A 25,255-nucleotide genomic window follows, 5' to 3' on the forward strand; every position below is an offset into this window, starting at 1 on the left:
AGCAGACGGTGGCTGGATCCGGACCTTCTACCCCGGGTCCATTATCAGGAGTGAGTCCAGCCCCTTTCAATGAATCCAGCTCACCCTCCTTTCCCATAAGCGTCCTGAGTTCTCAAGTTCTGAATCTCTGTGAAGACTGAGAAAGAACACAAGCCCATAGGCATGGGACTATCGGAGCCTCTATCCTAGCTCTACCTAGCTGTGTGACCTTGGGAAAACACCTTAACCTCTCTGTGCCACCCATGTGGTCAACAATAATGGCCCCTAGGGCTGCATAAGTTCCCTCATGTGGCAAAAGACTCTACAGATGTGACTACGTGAAGGGTCCTGAGCTACCGGGGTCATCCTGGATTCTCCGGGCGGGCCCGCTGTAACCACAGAGTCCTCGAGCGAGAGAAGAAGCAGGTCAAGGCAGAAGGGGGAGATGGGATGATGGAGCAGAGGGTGGAGGGCCGCACTCTGCAGGTGCAGGAAGGGGCAAGAGCCAAGGGGTACGGTGGCTTCTAGCAGCCAGAGAAGTCAAGGAGACAGATCCTCCCCTGAACTCTCTGGAAGAAATGCAGCCCCACCCGAATTCTAGACGTCTGACCTCCAGAATTGCAAAAATATACGTTTGCGTTGTTTTGTGCCACTAAACTTGTGCTGATCTCTTTTTTTTTTTTTAATTTTTTTAACATTTATTTATTATTGAGAGAGAGACACAGAGCGTGAGCAGAGTAGGGGGGGAGAGAGAGGGGGAGACATAGAATCTGAGGCAGGCTCCAGGCTCCGAGCAGTCAGCACGGAGCCCGACGCGGGGCTCGAACTCACGGAACGCGAGATCATGACCTGAGCCGAAGTCGGTCGCTCAACCGCCTGAGCCCCCCAGGCGCCCCAACTTGTGCCGATTTCTTACCGCAGCGCGGGAAACCCACAGGCTCGACGTCCTCATCTGTAAATGAACAGATGAGGGCCTCGGTCATAGGGAGACTCAGAGGATTTAATGAGACGTAAACCTAGAACGGCATCCAGTGTGCAGGAAGCATCGGCAAACGTTGGCTGGGCTGTTGCTTCCCCAGCGCATCGCAGGGGTCCCGCGAGGGGCAGCGCCTGACACGATTGCCTGTTCCAGGGACTCCCGTGCCCCAGCGGAGCGCAGACCCTGTGCTGTCAAAAGCAGAAGTAACTGTCTATTTTGAGGCATCACGGAAGCTGTTTCCATGGTTACCCGGTCATACTGACTAGCAGACAAAAGACTTCCACTGCTTTGGAGAAAGACGTGAGGCTGTGGGCTGGGCAGCGGAGTGGCCTGAGGGCCCCAGCGCTGCCCCCGATGGAGGGCACTGCCCCTCCCCGTGCCTTGGTTTCCTCATCTGTCCAATGGCAGAAATAGCCATCTGCTTGTGGTCTGGGCTGCTCTCAGCCAGGGAAGGGAAAAATCACTGCGTCACCTGCTGGGAAGATGACGTCGTGACCCCTCATCTCTAGGTACCACTGTCAGCCATTCCCGAGTTTTGGGCCACAACTGGATGAACGGACAGAAGCGAGATCTAAAGGAAGGGATCTAATCTCTGGGTCACTTTGAAAACAACCATTTATGGGGCGCCTGGGTGGCTCAGTCGGTGGAGCGTCCGAGTCTTGATTTCGGCTCAGGTCACGATCTCGGGGTTGTGAGTTCGAGACCCGTGTCAGGCTCTGTGCTGACAGTCGAACCTGCTTGGGACTCTCTCTTTGTCCCTCCCCCGTTCTCTCTCTCTCTCTCTCTCTCTCTCTCTCGCACTCTCAAAATAAATAAATAAATAAAAACGTAAAAAAAAAAAAAAAAAAAAACCAGAATCTATTCCAATAGCAAATCTGTATAAACCAATAATCAAATGCACACACGAGTTTTACTAAGACTTCAAGGAGCAGATATTAAATGAACCGTTCCAGGCAAAGAAAGAGAGTTGCCCAGCTCACTTTCCAAGAGCCGAATAATCTTAGAGCAGAGAGAGTGTAAGAAAAGACAATTAAAGACCAACATCACATATGAACATTTAAGCAAAAAAAAAGCATAATTTTTGCCTTCATGCAAAACTGTCTCAGCAAGAGACATGGCCCCCAGGCCACGGGCCACCCAGGCACAGCAGATCACAGCGGTCGGAAGCCACCATGTCCCTCCCTTCGTACCTTGGCCCTGCAGAAAACAGCGTTCGGGAACCTCGGTGTGATCTAGGGAGAGGCGGCCCTAAAGTTATGATGTTCACGGGGGCCCTCGGAGAAGAGGCAAGAAACACAAATGGAGACGGGCCATCGAAAATAAAGTTCTAGCCCCTGCACTCCTGAGTCTGTGGGCTGATTCACATGCAGGGCATACACCCCCAGGCGTGTGACAGCGACGTGCCCGGAATCCGCACACGTGTGCCTGCGCTCGGGAACCGTACAAGTGACGGCTGCCTAGGGGGGTGGCCGCCCGCTCAGACCCCGGGGAAGCCAGATGACAAAAGCCAAGGGGGACTGCGACTTCCACCTCCCGCCTGCCGTCATTCAAACAGCGTGGGGTGCCAAAGCTGTCTCCATGCTCCCCAGACACCAGCTCGCCTGCACGCACACACACTTCCTGGCTCAGAGTTGAAATCCAAGTTAAAACAAATACACAGACGGATGTAGAGAAGGACATGGTATCACTCTCTCAGAGCCCAGCACTGAGGGACAATTTCTGGGCATATTTCATTCCCTTGTTTTTTCTGTGTTCTTTTCTGTGTCCTTTTTTTTTTTTTTTTTGTAAAATAGTCATTAGCTTCCTTTCTTGCCCCCACCAAATATTGTAACATAATCATTTCCGGGGCGCCTGGGCGGCTCAGTCAGTTGGGCGTCCGACTTCAGCTCAGGTCACAATCTCGCGGTCCGTGAGTTCGAGCCCCGCGTCGGGCTCTGGGCTGATGGCTCAGAGCCTGGAGCCTGTTTCCGATTCTGTGCCTCCCTCTCTCTCTGCCCCTCCCCCGTTCATGCTCTGTCTCTCTCTGTCTCAAAAATAAATAAACATTAAAAAAAACAATAATAATAATAAAACATAATCATTTCCTCGTGTCATTACAAATCTAACGCCACATTCTAAACGACCGAACCACGGACGGCGTCGTCATTCCTCGTCATTTGCTCTGTTGGATGTTTACAATGTTTCCGAATTTGGCCCCTATGAAAAAGGCTGGACCACAAGGCCTCATCCCTCTTCCTTCCCATGGGGCCCATGTGGGCTCAGGCTGGGCCGAGAGGTGGACCCCAGACTCTCCTCTCTTCTCCAACCTCGTTCCGTGCCAGTCTGACCCAGCGTTGCACCCGGGCAAATCTCCAGAGCACCTGCGGCCTGAGCCACACGCGGTGGGCATGAGGTGGTCGGGGCCATGCCCTCCAGGGCACAGAACAATAACCGTTAGGGGGCACCTGGGAATATGGAATGTTACACGGCAAAGGGGAAATCAAGGCCGCTGGCCAGCTGACCTTCAGGTAGGGAGGGCTCCCTAAATTATCCAGGTGCGGCCCAATGTAATGACGAGGCTCCTTCAGTGTGCAAGGGGGGGCAGGGGAGGCAGTCACGTGATGCAGCATGATTAAGAGCCCGTAGCCGCTGCTGGCTATGCAGACGGAGGGAGGGGCCACGAGCCAAGTGATGCAGGTGCCCCCAGAAGCTGGAGAAGGGAAGGTATGCATTTCCCCCGTGGAGCCTCCAGAAGGAACCGGCCTGTGGACACCTTGATTTTTTTGTCTGGTAAGACCCATGTCAGACTTTTGAACTGCAGAACCGTCGGAGAACAAATCTGCGTTGTTTTAAGCCACGGAGCCTGTGGTCGTCTGTTTTGGCCCTGGGCTGCTCTTCGGGGGCTGGGCACCGTCCACACTCACGCCCTGGGCGTCTTAGCTGGCCCCGGGGCTTCCCATCCGTCCGTACACTGATGACTCCACACCTTTATCTGTGGCCGAGCCGCCGCCCCTGACTGCAGACCTCCGGCTGCCTTCCCGACAGCCCTCCCCGGGGCCCAATACGATCTCACACTTACTGGGTCCAAAACCCACCTGTCGGTCCCGTCTCTGCTCCCGGCCACCCTGCCCCCCACCCCAGTGTCCTCACTGTCCGTCCAGGAAAGGGCCCCGCCTTCACCCGCTGCACCAACCAACCCTCGGACGGAGCTGCCGCGGTCCACACCGCACTTGGCAAAGCCCGCCAGCTCAGCCTTCCGAGAACGCCCAGGACGGGACCCGTCTCCACACCTTCGTCATCCCCCCCGGGGCCCGCTGCTTCTTCTCAGTGAGCCCCGGGCAGGGCCTCCTCCTGCCCCCGCTTCCACGTTGACCCCTCTGAGGTTTCCTCTTTTCAAACACCTGTCTCGTGACTTCATGCCCGGCCCTCACCCCTCTGCTGCTTTCTCACTCCCTTAAGACGAAACGGATCCTTCCCCTGACCCACAGGCGTCCTGAGTCACCCGCCTTGCGTGTCTCCCGGACCCCAGCTCCCAACACCCCTCCCCTTAGTCACCGCCCTCCGACAACGCTGGTGCCCTTCCATCTCGGAGCCTCTGCCCCTGAAGTGTCCCCCTTCTAGAACATTCTCCGCCCAGAGCTTGCATGGCTCGCTCCCCGGCACCTTGAGGCGTCTGTTCTGTTGTAACTTCCGGTGAGATGACCTCCCTGCGCCCTGCTCTTTGGGGGCTGTTGCTGATGTCCCTTACTACCTCCTGCCATTGCACCACCCGGTGGTGAGTTCTTCGTCTGTTTGCTGGCTCCTGCCGTGCCGTCACAGCGGGACGTGTGTGCAGCATAGCAGGCGGTGTCCCCAGCTCTGCTCAGAGACGGACATCTGCTGTCCCCCCCGACCTGCGCTGGCCACTCAGCCCCCAGGAGGAGGAAGGCTCAGCGCCGGGGAGAAGGTGTTCCTGGGGCCGAGTGTCTGCGGTCACTCACTCCTTCACTCACTCACTCATTCACTCATTCATTCATTCATCCACTCAGCAAGTGTTTATTCCCAGACACTGTTGAGGTAAATGCAGAGATGAACCAAAGTCCCCACCCTCCTGACTGGGGTCCTGCCTGTCCCTGCCCCTCTGCTACCACTGCAAAGTCACCCAGGGAGGATACCATGGCCTGACCCCCTGATCCTCTCTGCCTTTAGGGGCCTCTGGGGAACCCAGCACCAAGCAGGCCAGGCTGGAGGTGAGAGCACCAGCCAGGGCATCTCAGAGTCCTGGGTTCAGGTCCTGCCCTGCCGCTTTTCACTTCGGGTGACCTTGGGCCCATCCCTGGAGCCTCAGCTCCCTCCTCTGTGCTGGACTCCATCAGAGCTCATGTAAAGACGAGACGATGTGGGTAGAGAGCTGTCTGGGTGCCTGGCTCAGAGTATCCAAGGAGTGTCAGCCACTGTGTGGTCCTGGTGGTTGTCACATCGTGCTCCTCGGAACTTGTTCAGCCCCGGACCCCCACGGCACCCCCCCGGCATCCCCCCTGGCTGGCCCTGTCAGGGTTCCAGCCTGAGGAAGTGACCTTGTGGAGCACACAGGCTGCTGGGGTAGACGGCCCAGCCCACAGAAAGTTCTGCAGGCTGTGGCTAGTCTGTGAAAGGGAAGCTTTGGGAGCTCTGGGGACACAGAGAAGGGGCCTGAACCAATGTAGGGGGGTCAGCGAAGGCTTCCCAGAGGAAGTGCCAGCTGAGTAGGGTCCCACCTTAGCTTCTGGCTCCCAGCTCGCTCCCCGACCCTGGTTTCAGCTGCCCGGTCCCTGGAAGCTGGGCAGCCCCAGCCTGTGCAGGGACTTGGAGGGCGGTGGGGGGGGGGGGGGCAAGACCAGGCTCCCCCTGCCAGCGGCACGACAGCAGCACGGAGCCCACGGGCCCCCAGCCCGCACCCTTCCCACCCAACCCGGGCACAGCCCCGCCGCCCCCACTGCCCACCGGGTCCCCGGGGGGAACGGGCACTTACGTTTGGAGTGCTTGTCACACAGGGCGGCCGCACGCATGTCGCAGAGACGCAGGGAGCCCTTGCTGCTGCTGTAGACGAAGAGGTTGCAGTGGTGGGGGTGGAACTCAGACGCCGTGATCACCTCCGTGAGGTCCTCCATGTTGGCGGGCTTGATGTCCACGATGTCTGGCCCCATCAAGGAGAGGCCAGAGAAGGGAGGGGACTGCCGCCGCCCTGCCTTCCCACGTGCCCCGCATCTGAGCGGCCTCCCCCTTCCCGAGACCCCTGGACGAAGCCCCGGCCCCAGACAGCCTCTGAGCTGCACACCTGCACGTCCGACCGACCGCCGGCTGCCTTTCCGGGTGCCGTCCACTGTCCCTGCAGGCTGGACCCGCTGCCTCCCACCCGACCTGCGCCCTGTCCCCAGCCAGCACCCACCAGCCCGCCCGGCCTCCCCTCCATCCCCCACACCAGGTGCCCAGGAGAAGGCAGGGCGTGTTTGAGGGCCTAGTACGTGCAAGGCTCTTGCTGCGCAATGGCAGTGCTCCCGCCACTCGGTGCTCCCAGCTCCTGGAGCTGGGGGTGCGGCACCTTTTGGATCCCCTCCCCCACCCCCGCAGCCACTCCCCTTCTATCCACAGCATCAAGGTTCTCCTTTGGGGAAAAGGCTCTCTCCTTGCTGGGTTCTCAGCGCTGATCTGTGTCATCTCCACTCACGATCACCATGAGGGACGAGCACATGGCCTCAGAGGGGCCGACAGAGGGCCTCCATGACCCTTGGATGACTAGATACGGGAGCCAATTCATCCGTTTTCTGTCTAGGACCAGGAATTCTGTTGCTTGCAAAGGAAATACCCCTGACTGATACTCTGGAGCCCAGAGAGGGTGAGCAACTTGTCCAGGATGGCTCAGCAGTGAGGGGTAAGGCTGAGTTTCCATCCACTCCTCGTGGCCTACAATAGCAAATCCGAACCCCTTGGTGTAGCATTCAAGGCCTGGCACTCCCACCCCCCCCCCCCGCCCCACCTCCACCACCCTCTATCTCTTCAGTTTCAGATCCCACTAGTCGCTCGGCCCTAAAGGTACTTTCCTCTCTGACAGCGATACCCTGGTCTCTGACTCCCCAGCCCTGTGCGGGGCTCTGCCCAGGCCGTTCCCTTTGGCTGAAATGCCCTCTCCTCCCCCTGCATCTGTGTGTGGGCCCTGGCATCAGAGTCTGGGGTTTGAGTCCCAGCTCTGCCACCAAGTTCCTTAGCTCTTCGTGCCTCGGTTTCCTCTTCTGTAAAATGGATCGACAGGGCTAACACAGTCTTGCTGTGAAAATTAGAAGCGGCAAATCCCCTTGCTCGCTGTTTTATACATCACAGAGCTCAGTGAATATCAGCTGCCATTATTATCTTTCATTGTCTGGAAAGAATGGGATGGAAACTCTGAGACGCCTCCTGCCATCAGCTCTCCCTGCCCCTCCTGCCAAAGCCTCAATGAGAGACATTTCCTGACTTGTGTAAACGTGAGAGTTCATAAAACGTCCGAAAGAATGCTGAATCTGCGTGAGGCACCGAGGAGGGTGTGTGTGCTCACGGTATTGTGTGCTCAAATATTGCTTCAGGAAACCCATCATTAACCAGACACTCAGAATCGCATAAAAATATCGAGAGGAGGGAAAAGGAGCCTGAGCTGCGAAAAACTGCGCTTCTCTCGTACCATAAGCAGCAGAGATTAAATCACGGAAAATGAGACTGAACCGTAAGAGAGAAAAAGCCAAGACTAAATTCTCTCTGCAGAACTCGGGCCACAAACATCAAAGGACGGACACCAAAGTGGCCAGGGCTCCAAGGAACGCCGGCCGGCCTGGAGTCCCGGTGGGGTCACTCATCAGGGGACACGTGTTTACTCCGCGTTTCACGGAGAGACGACTTCCGGGGGAACAGGACTCCGCGGGATATGGTGAAATACCTTGCCTGTTTCGGCTTCCCATCAGAGCGGGGGGAGGGGGAGGGGACGGGAGGACCCGTCCATCCGCCCGATGGCACTCGGCGCAGCCGGCTCCCTTATTGCCTTCCCGAAGGATGGAGGGCAGAAGTGCCAGGTGCCATGCGTCATTCCCAGGCTGGAGCTCTGAGAGCCGGGACGCGGTGTGCATGACACTTTGCCATCTGCTGTGGGACCCGCGCCTCGGGTCACCTGCTATGAAATCCCCCTCGGCTGTTCCAAGCCTCAGAGACTTTCAGATCACCTGTCCCTGCACACAACCCACCCTCCTGACCCCCTCGGCGTCCAAAGCCAATTCACTTTCCCACCTCGAGATGTTCTAGAACGCACCTCAATGGACGAGGAGCAGAGGCGTGACGTCCGAACCCCAGACGTGGATCGCTCTGCCTCCACAACGACCAAAACTCTGACGCACTCAACGACCCCTGTCGCCCAGTTTACGACTGTCGTTCATTGTGAGTCACGGCATGAGCTCAGAAGCCGTCCGCCCACATTTACCAGATGTCTGGCTCATGGAGACTGAGGCTAGTGTTTATGAGACTTTTCACAGAGACGGCCAGGCTGGGAAGCTGTGCGCACTGGTATCCAGAAAGCGCAGCGGGAGGGCCCGGAAGCCTCCTCTCCCGGCCCCCACGTGCTGCTCCCAGACTCACGCGGGGCTCAAGGCCAAGCAAATGGGTGTGGCCTCTTTGCTGGATTCCAGACTGCACGCTTCCCGTGACCCCATCATGCTTAACCACTCGTGACAGCCTCATGACAACAGTCGTTAGAAACAGGTACGAGGTGTGATGGCTTTTAGAAGTACACGGGGGCACAATCAGGTCTGCAGCGAACAGGCCTGAACCAGGTGACACAGAGCTGGCCGAGGGTGATGCGCGGGGACCAAGGGTCCTGTGTGTGGGCTCGGGAGACAGAGCCTCCAATGCCCGGGTCCCACTCACAGCCCAGGACTTACAGCCCAAGCATCATTCCGGAAATCACTTGCTGTTTCAAACAAAGGGCTCTGGATACAGTGGGTGCCAGGGAAAGACGGACGTGAAACACATTCCCGCATGACCCGGGAGGAGGAAGACCAAGCCATAGTGGCAGCGAATGTGCTGGGGCCCCCGCAGGGCAAGGGTTCCTTGAGTCCGGGCAGGGGGTCCCGCGCCTCTGCATCCCAGGGCCAGAGCCATGCCTGCATGTCAAGGACAGCAGGGCATCCTTCAGGGCATGGCCACCCAGCCTGATCCCCTGCGATCAGCCTCTCCAAGACCTCCTGCTGAGCCCGCCACAGGACCCGCCCTGCACCTGCTACCTGGCTCCTCCCGGGTGCAGGCGGGTGTGTGAAAGGATTAATTGCCGAGTGGGGCTGTCACTGTGGAACTCCTTCATCACATCACAAAGCCGGGCCTGAACTATACCCCAAACGGAACGCACAGTGCAAACGCTCCTCCTTGACTCACACCCATGTGGCCTTGTGCACGTGGACTGTGAGACATTTGGTCCAAACGTGACCTGATGTGGGGGCTTTGACTCTGGCAGGCCCCGTGCTGGGTCAGAAGCCGGGGGCCCCGGGCTGAGCATCCGGTCTCAGCTCTCTCTCGGATGCTCAGGGCCGCACGCAAACGTCACTTACAGTCCTCAAGCCTCAGCGTCCCCCATTTGCGAAACGAGGGGTTGGGCATGATCCCGGAGCACCCTCTCATTTGGAGGACTGACCCCCAGGTGGCCTCTCCCCCATTTCACGGGCAGCTGCACGAATCCCACACGTAGGCGGCGCCTCACGAGGTTTACGGCAAACTGGCCTCCCTGGGGAATGAGCGTAATTAGACTCATCGGCAAGCCCCTCCCCCTGGCAAAGCCGGATGAATTATTCATGTTGTTTTCCATATACCTGTGCTCCAACTGTGTGATGGGCGTGCATTTAAACTCCAGTCACACCTTGGCAACTAAGTTTGCTGACCAGGTAGGTGGAGAGAGGAGCAGGTCATGGAGGGAGGAGGAGGAGGAGGAGGAGGAGGAAGAGGAGGAGGAGGAGGAAGAGGAGGAGGAGGAGGAGGAGGAGGAGAATGAAGAGGGAAGGTGAACCTGCTGGATGCCACACCCCGCAACTGAGCACCAGGTACTTTTCCAGGAAGGCGTGAGGCCACCAGGGGCTGGGAGAGGCAGGAGGGAGCCTCCAGAGGAAGCACAGCCCTCCCAGCACCTTGACTGCAAACTTCTGGCCTCGAGAACTGAGATTTCTGTTGTAAGCCCCACCCCACCCCCACCCCGCCAGTTTGTGGAAATTTGTTCTGACATCCACGGGAAACTCATGCTTCCCGGGAGCTGGGGAGCAGTGGCCCGACCACTGCACGAGTACCACAGACATCTCGTCATGCTTATTTGTTCACTGCCCAGCTGCCCAGCGAGGGCAGGGCCCTGTCTGGATCGCTGCTGCACCTTCGGTGCCTAGAGGAGTGCCCGGCACATGGCAGGTGCCCAGTGAACAGCCGCTGGAGTCAATGAACCAACCAGCCCGTCTCAGGCCCCTCCAATCCAGGCTGGGGGTGGGTGCAGGAAGTGTCAAACCCTCTCAAGGGGAAGAAGCCCTTCACGTGGAGATGAACAGTAGGGCTCAGGGAGACTCCAGGCCAGGGGAGTGGTGGTGGAGGGGTCCTTTAAGGAGGGGACTGGCACGGGGCACCTGGGTGGCTCAGTCGGTTGAGCGTCTGACTTCGGCTCAGGTCACAATCTCATGGTTTGGGAGTTCAAGCCCCACGTCGGGCTCTGTGCTGACAGCTCGGAGCCTGGAACCTGCTTTGGATTCTGTGTCTCCCTCTCTCTCTGCCCCTCCCTTGCTCGTGCTCTGTCTCTCTCTCTCACAGAAATAAATAACTCCAGCCCAGCTTCACATCTGTGTCCTGCTCAAACCTCTCCACCGGTGAATGCGGTGTACCCCAGCCCGTGGACGAGGAAATAGAGGCTCAGCAAGGAAGAGCCACTCTCTGGGGACTCGGCAGAGGCGGGGGGCGGGCAACCTGGGACTGAGTCGGATTCCAGAGCTGGCAATACACCCACTGTGTGATGGGGCAAAGCAGAGCAGGGGTGAGAAGCATAAACCCTGGCCCCTGACAGCCTGAGTGGGCATGGAGGGGCCAGCGCCCCCTGGAGGAGGAGGTCTCTGGCTCCTCGAAGCCTTTGGCTCCTGCCCCCATGTCATACGATGAATCCCTCTTCCTTCAGGGCCCAAGTGTGAGGGGGTGTGTTGCTCTAGATCCAGGGCAGGCAAATGTCTGTAAGTGGCCAGACAATAAACATTTTAGGAATAGGAGCCATAAGATCTCACCTCGATACTCAACCCTCCTGCTCTATCGGGGTCACAGACAGCATGTAAATGAATGGGAGTGGCTGAGAGACCATAAAACTTTATGAACAGGTGGATTTGGCCCCCAGGGCTGTTCTCTGCTGGCCCAGGGCCAAGAAGAAGGACCACGATCTTGATTTTGTAGCAGGAACCTTCCCTCTTGACCCCCACACAGGACCAGTGTGTAAAACAGCCTCACTGGCCTGGCTCCTCCCCCAGCATGAGGATGTCCTCCGGCGCCTGGCACAGCCCTGTGAGCTCTGGCCCTTGCCTGGGGGGGTGTCGGCGGAGCTCAGAAAACAGGCCCGTTTGTCCCGCCCTACAGCAAAGTCTGTAGCTCTTATTGCCAAGGACACCGGCATCTAATCCAGGCAGGCCTTCTGCTGAGTCATCGGGTTTGCAGAGATTTTTATAGAAACTCCTTTATCTCCTGCTGCCAAAGGCACGGTCTGATGGCCTGAAGCCAGGCAGGGTCACATCAGCGTGGAGAACCGTTTGCCAGCCCTCGGTGCCCGGAGCTGCAACGCCAGGAGGCCCCACACGGAGAGCCTCTGACATGTCGGGGAGAAGGTCACTCCACCTCCAGCGGCCCTCCTTCTTCCGATCTTCGTCCCTCCCACCTGTGCAGGGTGTGGGCACAGGCACAAAGCGCCACACTCCTCCACCGGCCATAAGATGAGTCCGGCACATGAAATGAATAAACGTCACTGATTTGTTTGAGAAGGAGCTCAAGGGAGAAACGGATATGAAAACCATCCCATCGACATCAGAGAAGAACACAAATATTCACTAATATCGGGACAGGCTTCGGTGGCAAGGTCACAAAAAATGGCTCTATGAAGACGCAGCAACTAACTGAGCTTGGAGACACTGTCACAGCCTCAGAGAGCTGTGGAGGGCAGCCCCCGGCCCTGCACCCACGGGCCAAGCACCTCGCATCCCTGTGGGAAAGACCGCCCACCCTCCACTCCCACGAAGGAGGCCAGGGCAGGGAGTGGCTTGTGCAGGGCCACGTGTGGAGCATGGGTGAGCGGGGACAGAGTCCTGGCTTCCTAACTCCCAGGCGGCGCTTCTCCCCGCGTGCCCTCTGTTCTGGACTAAGTGCAACCCCACCCAGTACACAACCGCAGGGCCCTGCTGCTGGGGCACACTGGACTGGCCCGTGACCCTGCAAGGTGGGTGCCAACAGCGTGGGTGGGGGAGTTCAGTAATGAGAAGGATGCAGCCTTGGGCTCCATTGATTTAACTGAGCAAAGCATGGTTTATCTAGATGTTTCTGCGGGAACAGGCAATCAGGATGGGAGAGGCGGTTCCCATGGTGACTGAGCAGCTAGCGAGTGAGGACAGAGGCAGTTCTGCCAAGGACCACGCCACGAGAAGCCTCCCTGACAGGCTCTCCAGGGACACTGGGTGTGCAGGTGCCCCAGAAGGCCTCCTGCACACGGACACAGTCCTGTTGGGGCACAGCCAGCTGAGCTGATTTTTTCAGAAGATTTTCTCCAAGAGATGCCCTAGCTACAAAGATGAGCCATGAGCACTCTGGCCAAACCACGTCAGATCCTGTATGAGGTTCCTGGCAACATTTGCCTCTGTATGAATTTGCTCGGGCTGCCACAGCGGATGTCATAGATGAGTGGCTTAAACCCACCCTAGCAGACTTGTTTTGCCTTTGGGATTAAGACCCACCCTAGCAGACTTGTTGTGCCTTAATCACCCATTTAAGGACCAAATGCAATCCCATTATGAAGTCCTGGGGTTAGGACTTAGGACATCAACATATGTATTTTGGTGGGACACAATTCAGCCCATGACAGCCTCTTCCCTTCTCTTCTTAGAAACTTACTGTGATGGTGTGATTCTGCTCAGAGAGAAGAGCCTAATCGCCGGAGCCATACAGGGCCATGGAGAGAGGGGGATTCTGGGTAAACGTTCACTGTACAAGCCCACTGAAACCCTTGTAGGTCTTCTCCATGTGCTGAGCCAGTCTGCACACTTCTACTACAAGCCAGCTTATGTCCTTCCCAAGTACTTGGACAGGGAGAGAGCACTCAGTTCTGAGTCACAAAGACTGGGACTTGACAGGCCAGCTCCACCGTAAACAGCTGTGTGACCTCCAGAAACCTTCTCAACCTCTCTGCACCCTGCTTTTCTCATCTGTAGAATGCGTTGATAAAATCTGTTTTGCAGGGCTACGATGAAGATTTAATGAGATGACGTAAGTCAGAGGCCCTAGCAATTAAAATAAAATAAATAAAATAAAGTGATGTGGAGATACGTGTGTTTTTTTAAAAGGCCCCAGTACAAGGTTAGTACCTTTAGCAATAATTAAAGTTTATCAAATCAGGGGCGCCTGGGTGGCGCAGTCGGTTAAGCGTCCGACTTCAGCCAGGTCACGATCTCACGGTCCGTGAGTTCGAGCCCCGCGTCAGGCTCTGGGCTGATGGCTCGGAGCCTGGAGCCTGTTTCCGATTCTGTGTCTCCCTCTCTCTCTGCCCCTCCCCCGTTCATGCTCTGTCTCTCTCTGTCCCAAAAATAAATAAACGTTGAAAAAAAATTAAAAAAAAAATAAAGTTTATCAAATCAGAATCAGAGGCTTTCTCTTCCTCTGGAAAAACACAAAGTTAAGCTGGTTGCCAGGCGTGCAATAATGGACCCCCCCCCAAGAAAACAAGGACTTGGGGGTCTGTGCTGAATTGCATGCCTTGGCTCCTAAGAGCTGAGACAGAAACCCTAGGCAAGACAGTGCTGGGACACACACCTGGGTGGCTAAGAAAGGGCAAACTGGAGCCCATCCTGACCTCCTCTCCCAGGGCTTCTAATCCAGCAGTGACACCAGAGAGACCCACGATACTCCCCCAAGAGAGACACACAGGGTGTACGGGATAGGATTTTTGGCAAGGCCCTGAGCTGGTGTGGAGATTCGGGGAGCCAAAGGCATCAAGCCGAGGACTGAGAAGAGTAGGATCATCCGAGGGAAAGCGGGGGAGTTCCACATGAGACAGACAGAAGGCTGAGGAGCTGTGACACGGCAGCCAGCTGGAGCCCCAATGCGGGGAGAGGGTGGGAGACGGGGCTCCAGACTGTGGTCAAGGGGGTTTTAATCAGGAGCGTGTCACAGAAATGCCATGGAGGCCTTTCAGGAGGGATCAGAAGCACGGCAGAGTCTCACGTCCCCACGATTAGAGGGTATGTTAGAAACCTACAGCTGTTGGGACACCTGGGTGGCTCAGCGGTTTAAGTGTCCAACTCTTGATTTTGAGTCAGGTCATGATCTCATGATTCGTGAGTTCAAGCCCCACATCGGGCTCCGCGCTGACCGCGTGGAGCTTGCTTGGGGCTCCCTCTCTCCCTCTCTCTGCTCCTCTCTCTCTCTCTCTCTCTCTCAAAAATAAATAAACTTAAAAAATATATAAAAAGAAACTACAGCTATGGCCTGCGCACTCAGCCACCTGTGTCACCTCTGCCACCAAGCAACCCCTACTCTCCTGCAGTGTGGTGAAAAGCACCTGCTCTCCCTTAGGATCCAAGAAAAGAGCCAGGAAACATCATTGTACTGATGGGGCTGGACGGCCCATGGGCAAGTGCACCCACTTCTCCGAGCCCATCTCCACACCCACAAAATGGAAGGAATGACAGCAACACAGGCGAGTCGCTCTAAGGTTTAAGGCACAAGTGCCTGCAGATCGAAGGTGGAGTAACGGTGGCTGTTCTGGGGTTGTCACTATCATGACTGAGAGGCAGTGTGGCATGACAGTGAATCGCATAGGTTCTGCATCCAGAGGCCCCAAGTCTGAATCCTAGGCCCTGACACTTCCCAGCTGGGTAACTCTGGGTAATTACTTAACCTTCCTGTGGCTCACTTTCTGCGTCTGCGAAAGGGGGATGTCAATAATGCCTACTCCACAGTGTTGTCAGGAGGATTAAATAGATTAATACGTGCAATGTGCTTAGAGCACTGTTTGCACAGAGTAAGTGTTCAGTAAGAGGTGACAGTGGTGTGCGAGGTGGTGTGCGAGGTGGTGAGGAAGATGATGCTCTGGCGGACAATGGAGTCAGAACCACGGACAGCTGCACGAGAGCTGGGTCCCGGGTCAGCACCATGGACAGGTCCGTGGGCGCTCAGCTCGGGGTCAGCACCAAGGACAGCTGCACCGGGGCTCAGCCCCTGGGAAGCCTGGCCTTTGCTGAGCCCCCAAAACAGTCGTGTGCTAATAGCTTAACGACATGCTTCCTGGGTGGAAACTGATTTGGGGGATTCAGACTCAAGCACTTCTGAGCAGATGCTCCTGTTCCTTCTCTGCAGAGTAGTACTAGGGGAGGATGGAAGAAGGTAGCCTGTAGGGTGCCTGACAGCAGGTCAGGGCCAGTGTGGGCTGTCTACAGTACATCAGGCCCTGTGCTCTCCAGCCATTCTACCCTGACAGCCCCCAGCACAGGAGTCACACTCCACTGAACTGACAAGAAAAGCAAGGCTGAGGAAGGCTAAGTGACTGGCAGGGTGGCCAGTGAGTGAGGCAGGCTGGGTGCCAAGCTTCAGATTTTTCGTTAATCACAGACCCTGGCACGTGGAGGGGCCTCAGCAAGTCCCTTCCTTTGCTCTCAGCATGGGGAACACTCCCAGCCCACAGGCAGCAGTGTGCTGACCGAGGTTTGGAGCCTTTACCCCTAATTATTGCCACACCATCCCACCTAGCCTCAGGACCTGCTCTATAAATGGCAATTGGGAATTTGTTCCAGACCAAGGCTTGGTGCAGTGCCAGATTCCACCATGAGAAATCGCTCAGAGGGGAGAAAAATCAATTGAACCATCTTCACAGTTCTCCAAGTGCTAAAAATAAAGCAGAGGCCCATCAGCTGAGACCCTCTGTGCAATCTGTTACCTTTAAGAAGCAGCAAGCTCAAGAAAAATCGCTCAGAGCTGCCTGTCTCAAATGTTGGTATTAAAGGACGTGAGAGGTTGTTTAAACAGATGTGGGCACAGTGCTGGACTAAAAAAGGGGCTTTGACAACCAGAAACAATGCAGGGATTTTATGAGAACCAGCCTTAAATATCTGAGGATCTGTTGTTCAGGAGGGAAATACTGGCCCCCTGCTGGGCCCCTTGTAGTACCAGGCCTTTCATGTGCGTGGTTTCTTCATTCCTTACAAATATCCTTAGGATAAGGAACGTGGCCCATTTTACATTGGTGGAAATTGGTGGCCAAGGGGGTTAAACAAGGAATCTGAGCGCAGGTCTGCCAGACCCCAGAGCCCAGACCACTGCTCTTTAGTGTTCAGGATCTCTGAGGCCCCTGGAGCCCAGATTCACAAGGAGGTGTCTACATCCCTAAGACCAGATGGAGACTGGAACTCCTCCGCCCAAAGTCACCGTGTACGACCATTCATAAGCACCTGCTATGTGCTGGACCCTGCATTATACATGGGGATACAGAGAGGGCTAAGACTGGGTGCACTGAATCTTGAGGGTTTCACCAGAAAATAGAAGAGGCGGTCATATTAAGAGACGAGGAAAGCCCAGTGTGACCAGGAAGTGTGGGCCCAGAGGGGCTCTGATAGCCCAGGAGGGGTGCAGAGTAGACAGAGCAGAGGGGGCTATGGGTGACACTTATGGCCACATGGCAGCCAGCCAGGCTGAGAGGGAGCAAGAATGATCCCAGGAAGGACCAGCAGAAGACAGAGCACCCCCTCTCTTAAACCCCTCCCATAACATTAAGGGAAACCCAATGGCCTGAAGGTGTACATAAGCCTGATACACAGGAGCCTGGGGAGGTGGGCGGGGGCTGGTTATGAAGAGCTCTAGGGCACCGCTGAAGGATTTCGACTTTTTCCAGAAGCTGACGGGAACCACTGAGCTTTAAGCAGGGGCCTGATGAGGTCAGATCAGAGGTTCTGATGAGCAACTCTCACAGCTCTGCGGAGGGCCAGCTGGCTGGGCAATGTGGGATCCGGGCAACAGGCCAAGCAGGAATGGTCCAGCCCCAGTGGGGCCTTTGGCAGAGAAGGAGAGGAGGGCATGATTCCAGAGCCGTCCAGGGGGGAAGCGGAAAGGGCTTGGCACCTCTTTCTAGCTTGTGGGTGAGGGAGAGGAAGGAGACGCTGCATCACGTGTGTGCCTGGCACACAGAGGGGCTCAGTAAGCACCAGGCCCCCCATCCTCTGCTCAGAATGACCAGTGCTCAAATTAGCAGAGGAAGGGGCCTCAGAGTGAGCTTTCTTACCACCTTTTCTCACCGGTCAAAACGACACCCACCATTTCTCCCTTATTCAAGAAGTTTTCCCGTCTCTTAAAACCTTCACTACAAAGCAATTCTGCTTAGACTGAAGGTGTTACATTCCGACTTGCAGAGGTGGTACCACAGCAGCAAACTTCCAGTGGCCTTGACATTGAACAGCAGTGTCAGGGCAAGGCAAGGCACCGGAGGGCGAGAGTCGAAGGAATGGGAAGCCCCAGGCGCCGAAGCCCCCAGGAGTTACGGGCACAAGACGGGTGTCCGGATTCGGAGCAACTCCCCAGCTCAGCAGGCCTTGCCGGCCTCCTCCCGCGGTGGAAATGAAACACCTTTTCTAATCACTCGGCCGCGTAGGAACCTATCATCACACCCGCAGCCGACAGATCTGACCTTCCCCGCCAGGGAGGCCGACCTCCACGGGGCGGGTGCCGGTCTCTGCTCCGGGCCCCCGTGTCCTGTCGCTCTAGTGGCCAAAACACCAGCGGGCCACAGGGAGCGACGTACAACGTGGTTCCCTGATGAATCGGTCTGAACGGGAGGTTTCCACAACCACCCACCCCTGGAGACTCCACTCCACTCCTTCTGTCTGCCTCCAGGGTACTGTTTCCACAGGCGGGGGCTACCCGGGGCCCAGCTCTGCAGGACGCACACTCCTCCACCTCAAGGCACGGGCCCGTCTTTGTATTCCGATCAGCCAGTTCACCTTCACAAAATTAAGAGGCAGCACACACGTCTAACGTGCCGTTATGTGGCAGGACCTGCAGCCAGGGAAGACTCCTGGGTCCCCAGGGGGACCCCCCAATGACGCGTGCTCCTCTCTGATCACTAGCCGTCTCCTCCTCACCTGGCCTAGACCTTAGGGTCAGTCATCGTTTTTGCCATTGCCTGCAAGGCACCCTCACTTGGCCAAACAGCCGCCCTGGCCCACGCAGCCCCCACCCAGCCCACACCCGCGGCCACGCAGGTAGACAGGGCTCGACACAATGCACACCGCCGCGCCCCGTGGGCTCACGGTGCTTGTCCGCTGCTTGCATGGACGTGCTGGGTTTGTCACTTGTTCCTTATATTAAGGGTTTATTGTCTGCTGGCTCCAGGGGGGCAGGGGACTTTGCCTAGCTAATTCAAACGTCTGGCACAAGTAGGTACTCCGCAAATACAGCCGTGAATGGTGTGCTCCCCAACACGCGGACGGGGCGCAATCTGTGTGTTTAAATAGGGCAAGGAGGCACAGCCGCCAGTGAGGACTCAGGACAACTGGGCCTGCAGTCCTGTGGCGGATCAACCCTCTTCTCTTACTCACAACTAGCCTGTTCCAACGTCCTGTGGCCACGTTGGTCCAAAAGACAGTCACGATACGGCCTCCTGCCTCACTACTCCACGGACTCCTGCTCGTGGCCGTGACGCTGCCGGCCCATCGCCGTCTCTCCCTGGATCTCCCCGCTGGGCTCCTGGCCTCCAGCTTGCCCGCTGGAATCCAGTCCACCCACGGCACACACACGCAGCCCAGGAAGCCCCCCGGGCTGAGCAGTGCTGCCCCTGCCCCCTGCTTACAGTGCAGCGAGGAGAGGGGCAGGCACAGCCTTCCCAGCACAGATTCATACACTGAGAAAAGTCTCCAATTATTTTCCAACCCATTTGATGGAGAAGGGAGAAAGCCTCCCATGCTGCTATGCTCTGGCTTCAAGCACGTTTTCATCTCCATCCTTGACTGAGAACCGGCCTCCAACAGAGGCTGCATGCACCGTCCAGCTCGGCCGCCACGGGTGGCTGTTTGACTTGAAATCTGAATTAACTGAAACAAAACTAAATAAAAAGCTCCGTTCCGTGGTCAACCTAGCCACAGTTTAGGCGCTGCCCCAGCACACACGGCCGGCAGCTACCTACCAGCCTGCCCAGAGCTGGGATATTTGCACTATCACAGGAAGTTGCGCTGGCCGGGGCGGAGGGACGATTTTATTCCCGCTGTCCTGTTCTCATAGCATTTGTCTTCACCGTTTCATCCCGCTTGTGATAGGTCATAGGTTTTATTTTCACTTATGGCAGCCGCATTTAGAACGCGTTAATTTAGACAAAAAGACAAAAAAGAAAGCAACTTGACTTAAAGGAAATTAACAGAGGGGCACCTGGGTGGCTCCATTGGTGGAGCGTCTGAGTCTTGATTTCGGCTCAGGTCACGATCCCAGGGTCGTGGGATCGAGCCCCGAGCTGGGCTCTGTGATGAGCAAGATTCTCTCTCTGCTCCTCCCCTGCTCACGCTCTCTCTCTCTCTCTCTCTCTTTCTCTCTAATAAAAAAAAAATTTTTTTTTAAGAAAATGAATAGAAACTAGAAACATTGGGAAAATGAAGGAACACAGACACAGGAGCAGGCGTGAGGGGGTTTCTGGAACCACCGACATCAGGAGCCCGGCCCCTCCCAGCATCCTCGCCCTGCCATGCCCACCAAAGCAGCGCAACGTCCCTGACGCGGAAGGAGGCCCCCACCGGCAGGGCCGAGTTCTTCCATTGCCCCTGTGTCCCGGGGCTTGCACGGGGCCCAGGCCAGAGGAGGCACCAGGCCTTAATGGCTGAATGAATGAATGATACGCTAGCCCTTACACGGCTTCAGGGCTTTACAGGTTTTAAGGGCTGTGGGCATTCACAACGCTACCGAATCTTCATAGCAGCCCGGGAGTGGAAACCAGGAGGGTGGCTGCAGCGGGCAGCCCAAGGGTAGGCCAAGCCGCCTGGGGCCAGGCCTTGGCGGCCTGAGCGCGAGTCCCAGCTCTGCCCCTGTCAGCCCAGCCCCCCCCCCCCGTCTCCCGGAACCTCTCTTTCCTCATCTGTAAAACGGGCTGATGATGCGTAACCGCTTCGCAACTTTCACGCCAACACGCACACCAGGCGAGCTCACGACGGCAAACGGCTCCGTGCACCGCACGGCGCTGGGAGGAAGCACCTAGGACGGCCCGCTGCAGGTACACGCAAGTCCCACGCCACCCCGTGTGCAGACCTGGGGCTCCCATGTGACTCATTTCACTCTGCTAGGAAGCTGGCCCACACCTCACACCTGGCAGCGGACGTCTGTCTGTGTGGCCCGCCGTGGGGGCCCCCAACTGCTGGGGCAGTGCCTGGCAGGAGATGCCCCCCCCCCCCCAGGGACCCCCTTCCAGCACCCTTGACTCAGGCCTGGCCAGTGAGAGCACTGCATCCCCCCCCACGCCAGTCATGGGTTTGGAGGTGCCCCTGAGGCCCAATCAGAGCCCATGGGGTGCCATCTGGGGGCTTATAGTGGGACAGTTCACAGAAAACTGGTCTCTTGTCTCTTGGACTTTACTCTGGGAGGGCGGGACATGTGCCGCTGGCCCCCATTTGCCGCCACGTGGCACCTAAGACAAGCCTCTAGAGCAGAGAGCAGAGGCAAGAAGCAGAGAGAAAGATCCGATGACATTGTTTCAGCCCCTGAATCCACCTGTGCCTGAAGCCTTCTCACGGTCCATAAGTCAACAAATGCCGTTTTGCCCGAGCCAATGGGGATGAACTGTTCTAACCCTTGCAACAGAAGAGTCCCGACCAACTGAAGCTCTCCCATCGGGGAGGGGGTGGGACCTACCAGGCTTTCAGCCTGAACGGAAGGTCAGGCAGATGCCCAGCCCAGCCCTGTCCACCAAGCCAAATTTGAGCTTCCATTCCTTCCCAGCCGCTCCAGCCTCATCTCCTCCTTGAACCTTTGTGACCATCCACCTCCACCCTCCAGGCTCATCGCACTCGCTCCCTCGGGGCAGAAAGGAGACAGACGCTTACGTTTCCCAACACGCAGAGCACCAGCTCCGTGCTGGGTGCATCTCGGCAGGGCTCCCTGAACCCTGCAGGCCCAGCGGGGAGGGGCCGGTGAGGAGTCCGAGGCTCCCAGAGATCTGGCTACTCACCAAGGTCAGCGAGCTTGAATGTGCAGAGTGAGACTCCCACAGAGAGAGGCTCACGTTGACCGCGAGGCCCCACATCTGCCCTACATCCTCTTGCTGGGCTCAGGAACAGCGGGTGGCACTCTCTGCCCCTCCGAGCCCCCTTCTCCCCGTTCCCAGGGTCTCCCTGCCCACTGGCCTCTGGCAGGTGCCTAGCTCTCGGCCCTCAGAAGTCGTTTGCTACCCTCTGCTTCTCCTTCAGACCTTCCAGGCTGCTCCTTTTGGCTCCCAAACGCCCTCCCGGCCAGTCCTAGCTTCTGCCCCGAGGGACACAACCCACTCTTGACCGGCGAGGCGGGAGCAATAGCAGGCATGAGAGCCCGTGTTGGGAGCTTCTCATGGCAAGAACTGCCCGGCACCCCGCACAGAGCGGACACCTGGAGACCGTCAGCTTGCACGAGAGCTCTTGGGGGTGGGGGGCCTCGCACGCCCTGCCACTGCACACCTGAGAGGCATCCTTCACAAAGGGCAGCTGGATGTGAAGGTTGGACATGGGGATCCGGGGCTGGGGGGCCTGGGCTGGACATTTGCTAGGTGTGAGCTTTGAGCAGGTTAACTGGGGCTCCCCGTGACTCAGTTTCCTCATCTGTAAAGAAGGTCACGATAGCACCTACCTCCTGGGTTGTTGTCAGGGTGATGTGAGTGAACGTGAACACGTGTTGAGGCCAGGCAGAGAGCCGCACTGTGTATGATTATTATTGTTGCTCTGCAAGGCCCGACACCTTAGCAACCCTAGCTGGTCTGTCCCCTGCGGCCCTTCCCAGGCCTGGCTTCTGTACAGAGTTCTTTCTCCACTTATCAGTGGGGTCAGGACTGCCCCTAGCTTGCCTAGACACAGGGGACCACCAGGCAGGGTCCCCCTTTGGTCCCATCCAACTGGACAGGTGACACCTCAACTCTCACTCTAAGCCCTGGTTGGGACCCCGAGGCTGTTCATCAAGCACTGAAGCCCCTGCCTTGGGCCACAACCCAGGAGGGCTGACCCCAGGCCTCTATCTCCTCCGTGGCCCCTGATGAGGTCCCAGAACGACATGGAAAACTACCACCTGGAGAAGGCAAGGGGACGAACAGAACCCTCGGCAGCCACGGCTTTAAAGTCTTCATAAAGCAACTCACCGTGGTTCCGAATCCGGGCCTCACTCACTCACTGGAGACGTTGCACCAAAGCAGAAGCCCCCAAGTCGGCTTGCTTACAACTGAGCCAACCGCCCCCACCCAGAAGCCCCCTGCCCGCAGCTGGAAAGGATACTGAAGCTCCTATCGGTGATGGCCAGGTGCCAGAGGTTAATGCGAAGGTCATCTGCCGACATGTACGTCTCACAGTCGCTGTTGACGGAGATGGAATTGATGTGGTAGGTGTGGCCATTGGCAAAGACCCTCCGTGGGCTCACCTCCACCATCAGATCCATGGGCTTCAGCACGGGCACCTGCAGAGGAGGGGCGGTCCCCAGGGCGATAAGGTGATGGGGGGAGCGCAGGGGGGCCAGCAGCCAAGGCAGGAAACGGCAGGCCGGGGCCGCGTGACCAAAGCTGGAGGCTGGGAAGGTGCACATAAGCAGTGCCCTGTGGCCAGCATGCACTGCCTGCCAGCCCTGCAGGGAAGCTTCGCCTCCCGGGATTGGTTCTGAGCCTGCTGTGTGACTTTGAAGCAGTGGCTGAACCCCTCCGCACCCCAGGTTCCTCACCTCCAAAATGGGATGATACCGTGGCAACCCCAGCCGATTATCCACCATTTCTGTTCCCTCCTCGCGAGTGGTGGCCCAGACAAGAACTACGTTTCCCAGCTGCCCTTGCAATTTGGGTGTGGCCACGGGACTGGTTCTCACCCATAGGAATGGGAGCACAGGGGTGCCTGGCACTTGTGAGCCAAGGCTGTTCGGAGGCAGGTGAGTCTTCTCCACCCCTTTCCCCCTTCCGCTGCTGGAAGGTGAGGAGCCAAGCTTTGGGAATGAAGGTCCGTGGGATGGACGGAGCCTGTGTCTCTGCGGGACAGCCATGTGTCACCCAGGACCTTTCCACGAGTGAGGAGTACATTTCGGCATCTTCCGCCCTGCAATGCCGGGGCTATTTGTTACAGCTGCTGGCGTTAGCCTAACTCCTACAAACTCCCACCTTAAAGGGTTGGTGTCAGGGGCCCCTGACACAGCATTGGTATCGTGCCTGGCTTCCCTGTGCGCCCTCCGCCTGAAACGTTCACCCTCTTTGAACACGTGGTCGTGCCGACTCCTCCTGTAAGACCCAGACGCAGCAGGCCCGGAGACTTAGCCTGCCCTGGCAGTGGGGGCACGGGCCTGCTCACCCCCACCACCTCTCTGCTAAGGCTCTTAGCGTGTGCCACGGCGTGTGTCGGGCACGACGCTCCATTCCAGTAAACCGTGAGGTCTTCAAAGGTGCGGAGACGGGCACACAGGCACGGCTTCATCAGTCTCTCCCGGGCCTGGCCCACGCTCGACGCTCAGGAAGTAGGGACTAGCACTGCCCTCCCCACGTCCCGGATGGGGAGACCGGATGCCAAGATGACCCCGACTTGTCGAAGTCGCCGTCAGGAAATGCAGAGCCAGGTGTGACTGTCCCGAGGGCATCCCGGTGGCAGGGCGGAGACCGGAAACCCTCCTGCCCTGCCGCCCACTAGTGTTACCCTCACCGGGGAACTCAGCTGTCTGGGCCTCACCTTCGTTATCTGTGAACAAGGGCGGCTGGCACCAGCTCAGCGGCTTCTATGAGGACCCACGAGTTAACGCAGGTCAAGTGCGTTTAGAATGGCGCTGAGCACATGATGAGTCCTCGTGATGGTCCTCCTCAGGAGGTGATGGGGTGTGTGGGGGGGGGGGAGGCCTCACACAGCCACGGGGGTTCCGGCGCGGGCCAGGGTGGACCCTGCTGCAGGGGCGATGGGGACTGCGTCCGGGAGAGAGGCGGCGAGGCCGGCCTCCGCGTGACGAGACCTTGGGATTCTGGAGACGGGCCGTGCAGACGTTGTGGACTAACTGCAGGCCTCCTGAGCCTGGGGCGGTGATGACCGGGTAGGATCCTGGGTGAGGACACACTGTGGTCGATGGGCTGCTTGTCCTCGAGCGGGAGAGAAAGACAATGACTGATACACAAGCGAGCGCGCGTGTGTGTGTGTACGTGTGTGAGAGTGAGATTTCATGTAGCGATAGGTGCTATTTAGAAAAATAAAACAGGTGCGGGGATGGGGTGACAGGGCCACGGGGGTGGGGCCAGGTTGGAAAGGTAGCCAGGAGGGGGCGTAGGAGAGGGGCTGCCGTGGGCTGGGCGGCTTGGACTCAGGCTCACATAGGACCTGAGAATCTCCTCCCAGGGCACCTCCCGAGTCCACCTCACTCTCAGGCCAACCAGGGGCTCGCTGGAGTCGCCAGTTTGTCACAGCCCTGACCACGTGACGAGGCTGTCTTGTTCCTGCCTTGGCCTGGGAGCCAGTGAGGGGCACGCTGTGTCTTCCCTGGTTCACCTCTGGATCTCTGGTCCTCAGCCCAGGGCCCAGTACTCAGGTGAATGAGTTAACAGGTGAGCCAATGAATGGGCTGTGTCCCTCAAGCTCCCCAGGGATGGCTGAGATGGGAGGTGACAGCTTTGGCGCTGCAGTAGGGGTGGGTGAACACTAAGTGTTCCTTCTGATGCAAATGCAGTATGAGCGTATGCCTGCGTGTGCCTGCGTGTGCACAGGTGAGTTGCGTGTATGTGTGTATGAGTGACGGGGTGTGCAAGTATGCACATGTGCTGGTGTATAAGTGTGTGTGCACGTGAATGTGGGTGTGTACGACTATATATGTGTGCGTGCATGTGCATGTGTGTGCCTGCGTGTGCATGCATGTGTAAGAGTGTGTGCATATGTG

General features: G+C 57.4%; 1 protein-coding gene across 3 annotated transcripts in view; it reads right to left on the reverse strand.

The window, feature by feature from the left end:
* PPP2R2C (protein phosphatase 2 regulatory subunit Bgamma) overlaps nucleotides 1-25,255 on the reverse strand; it is a 138,270-nt gene that overhangs the window by 20,804 nt on the left and 92,211 nt on the right. For all 3 annotated transcript variants that reach the window (XM_040488351.1, XM_040488365.1, XM_040488356.1), the window contains exons 5-6: nucleotides 22,648-22,825; nucleotides 5,928-6,092 (exon numbers count right to left, since the gene is read on the reverse strand). In XM_040488351.1, coding sequence (XP_040344285.1) covers nucleotides 5,928-6,092; nucleotides 22,648-22,825 — 343 coding nt within the window. The remainder of the gene's footprint in view (nucleotides 1-5,927; nucleotides 6,093-22,647; nucleotides 22,826-25,255) is intronic.

The sequence above is a fragment of the Herpailurus yagouaroundi genome, unplaced genomic scaffold, assembly GCF_014898765.1.
Source record: "Herpailurus yagouaroundi ecotype Mexico unplaced genomic scaffold, PumYag 28, whole genome shotgun sequence".
NCBI classification, from domain to species: Eukaryota; Metazoa; Chordata; class Mammalia; order Carnivora; family Felidae; genus Herpailurus; species Herpailurus yagouaroundi.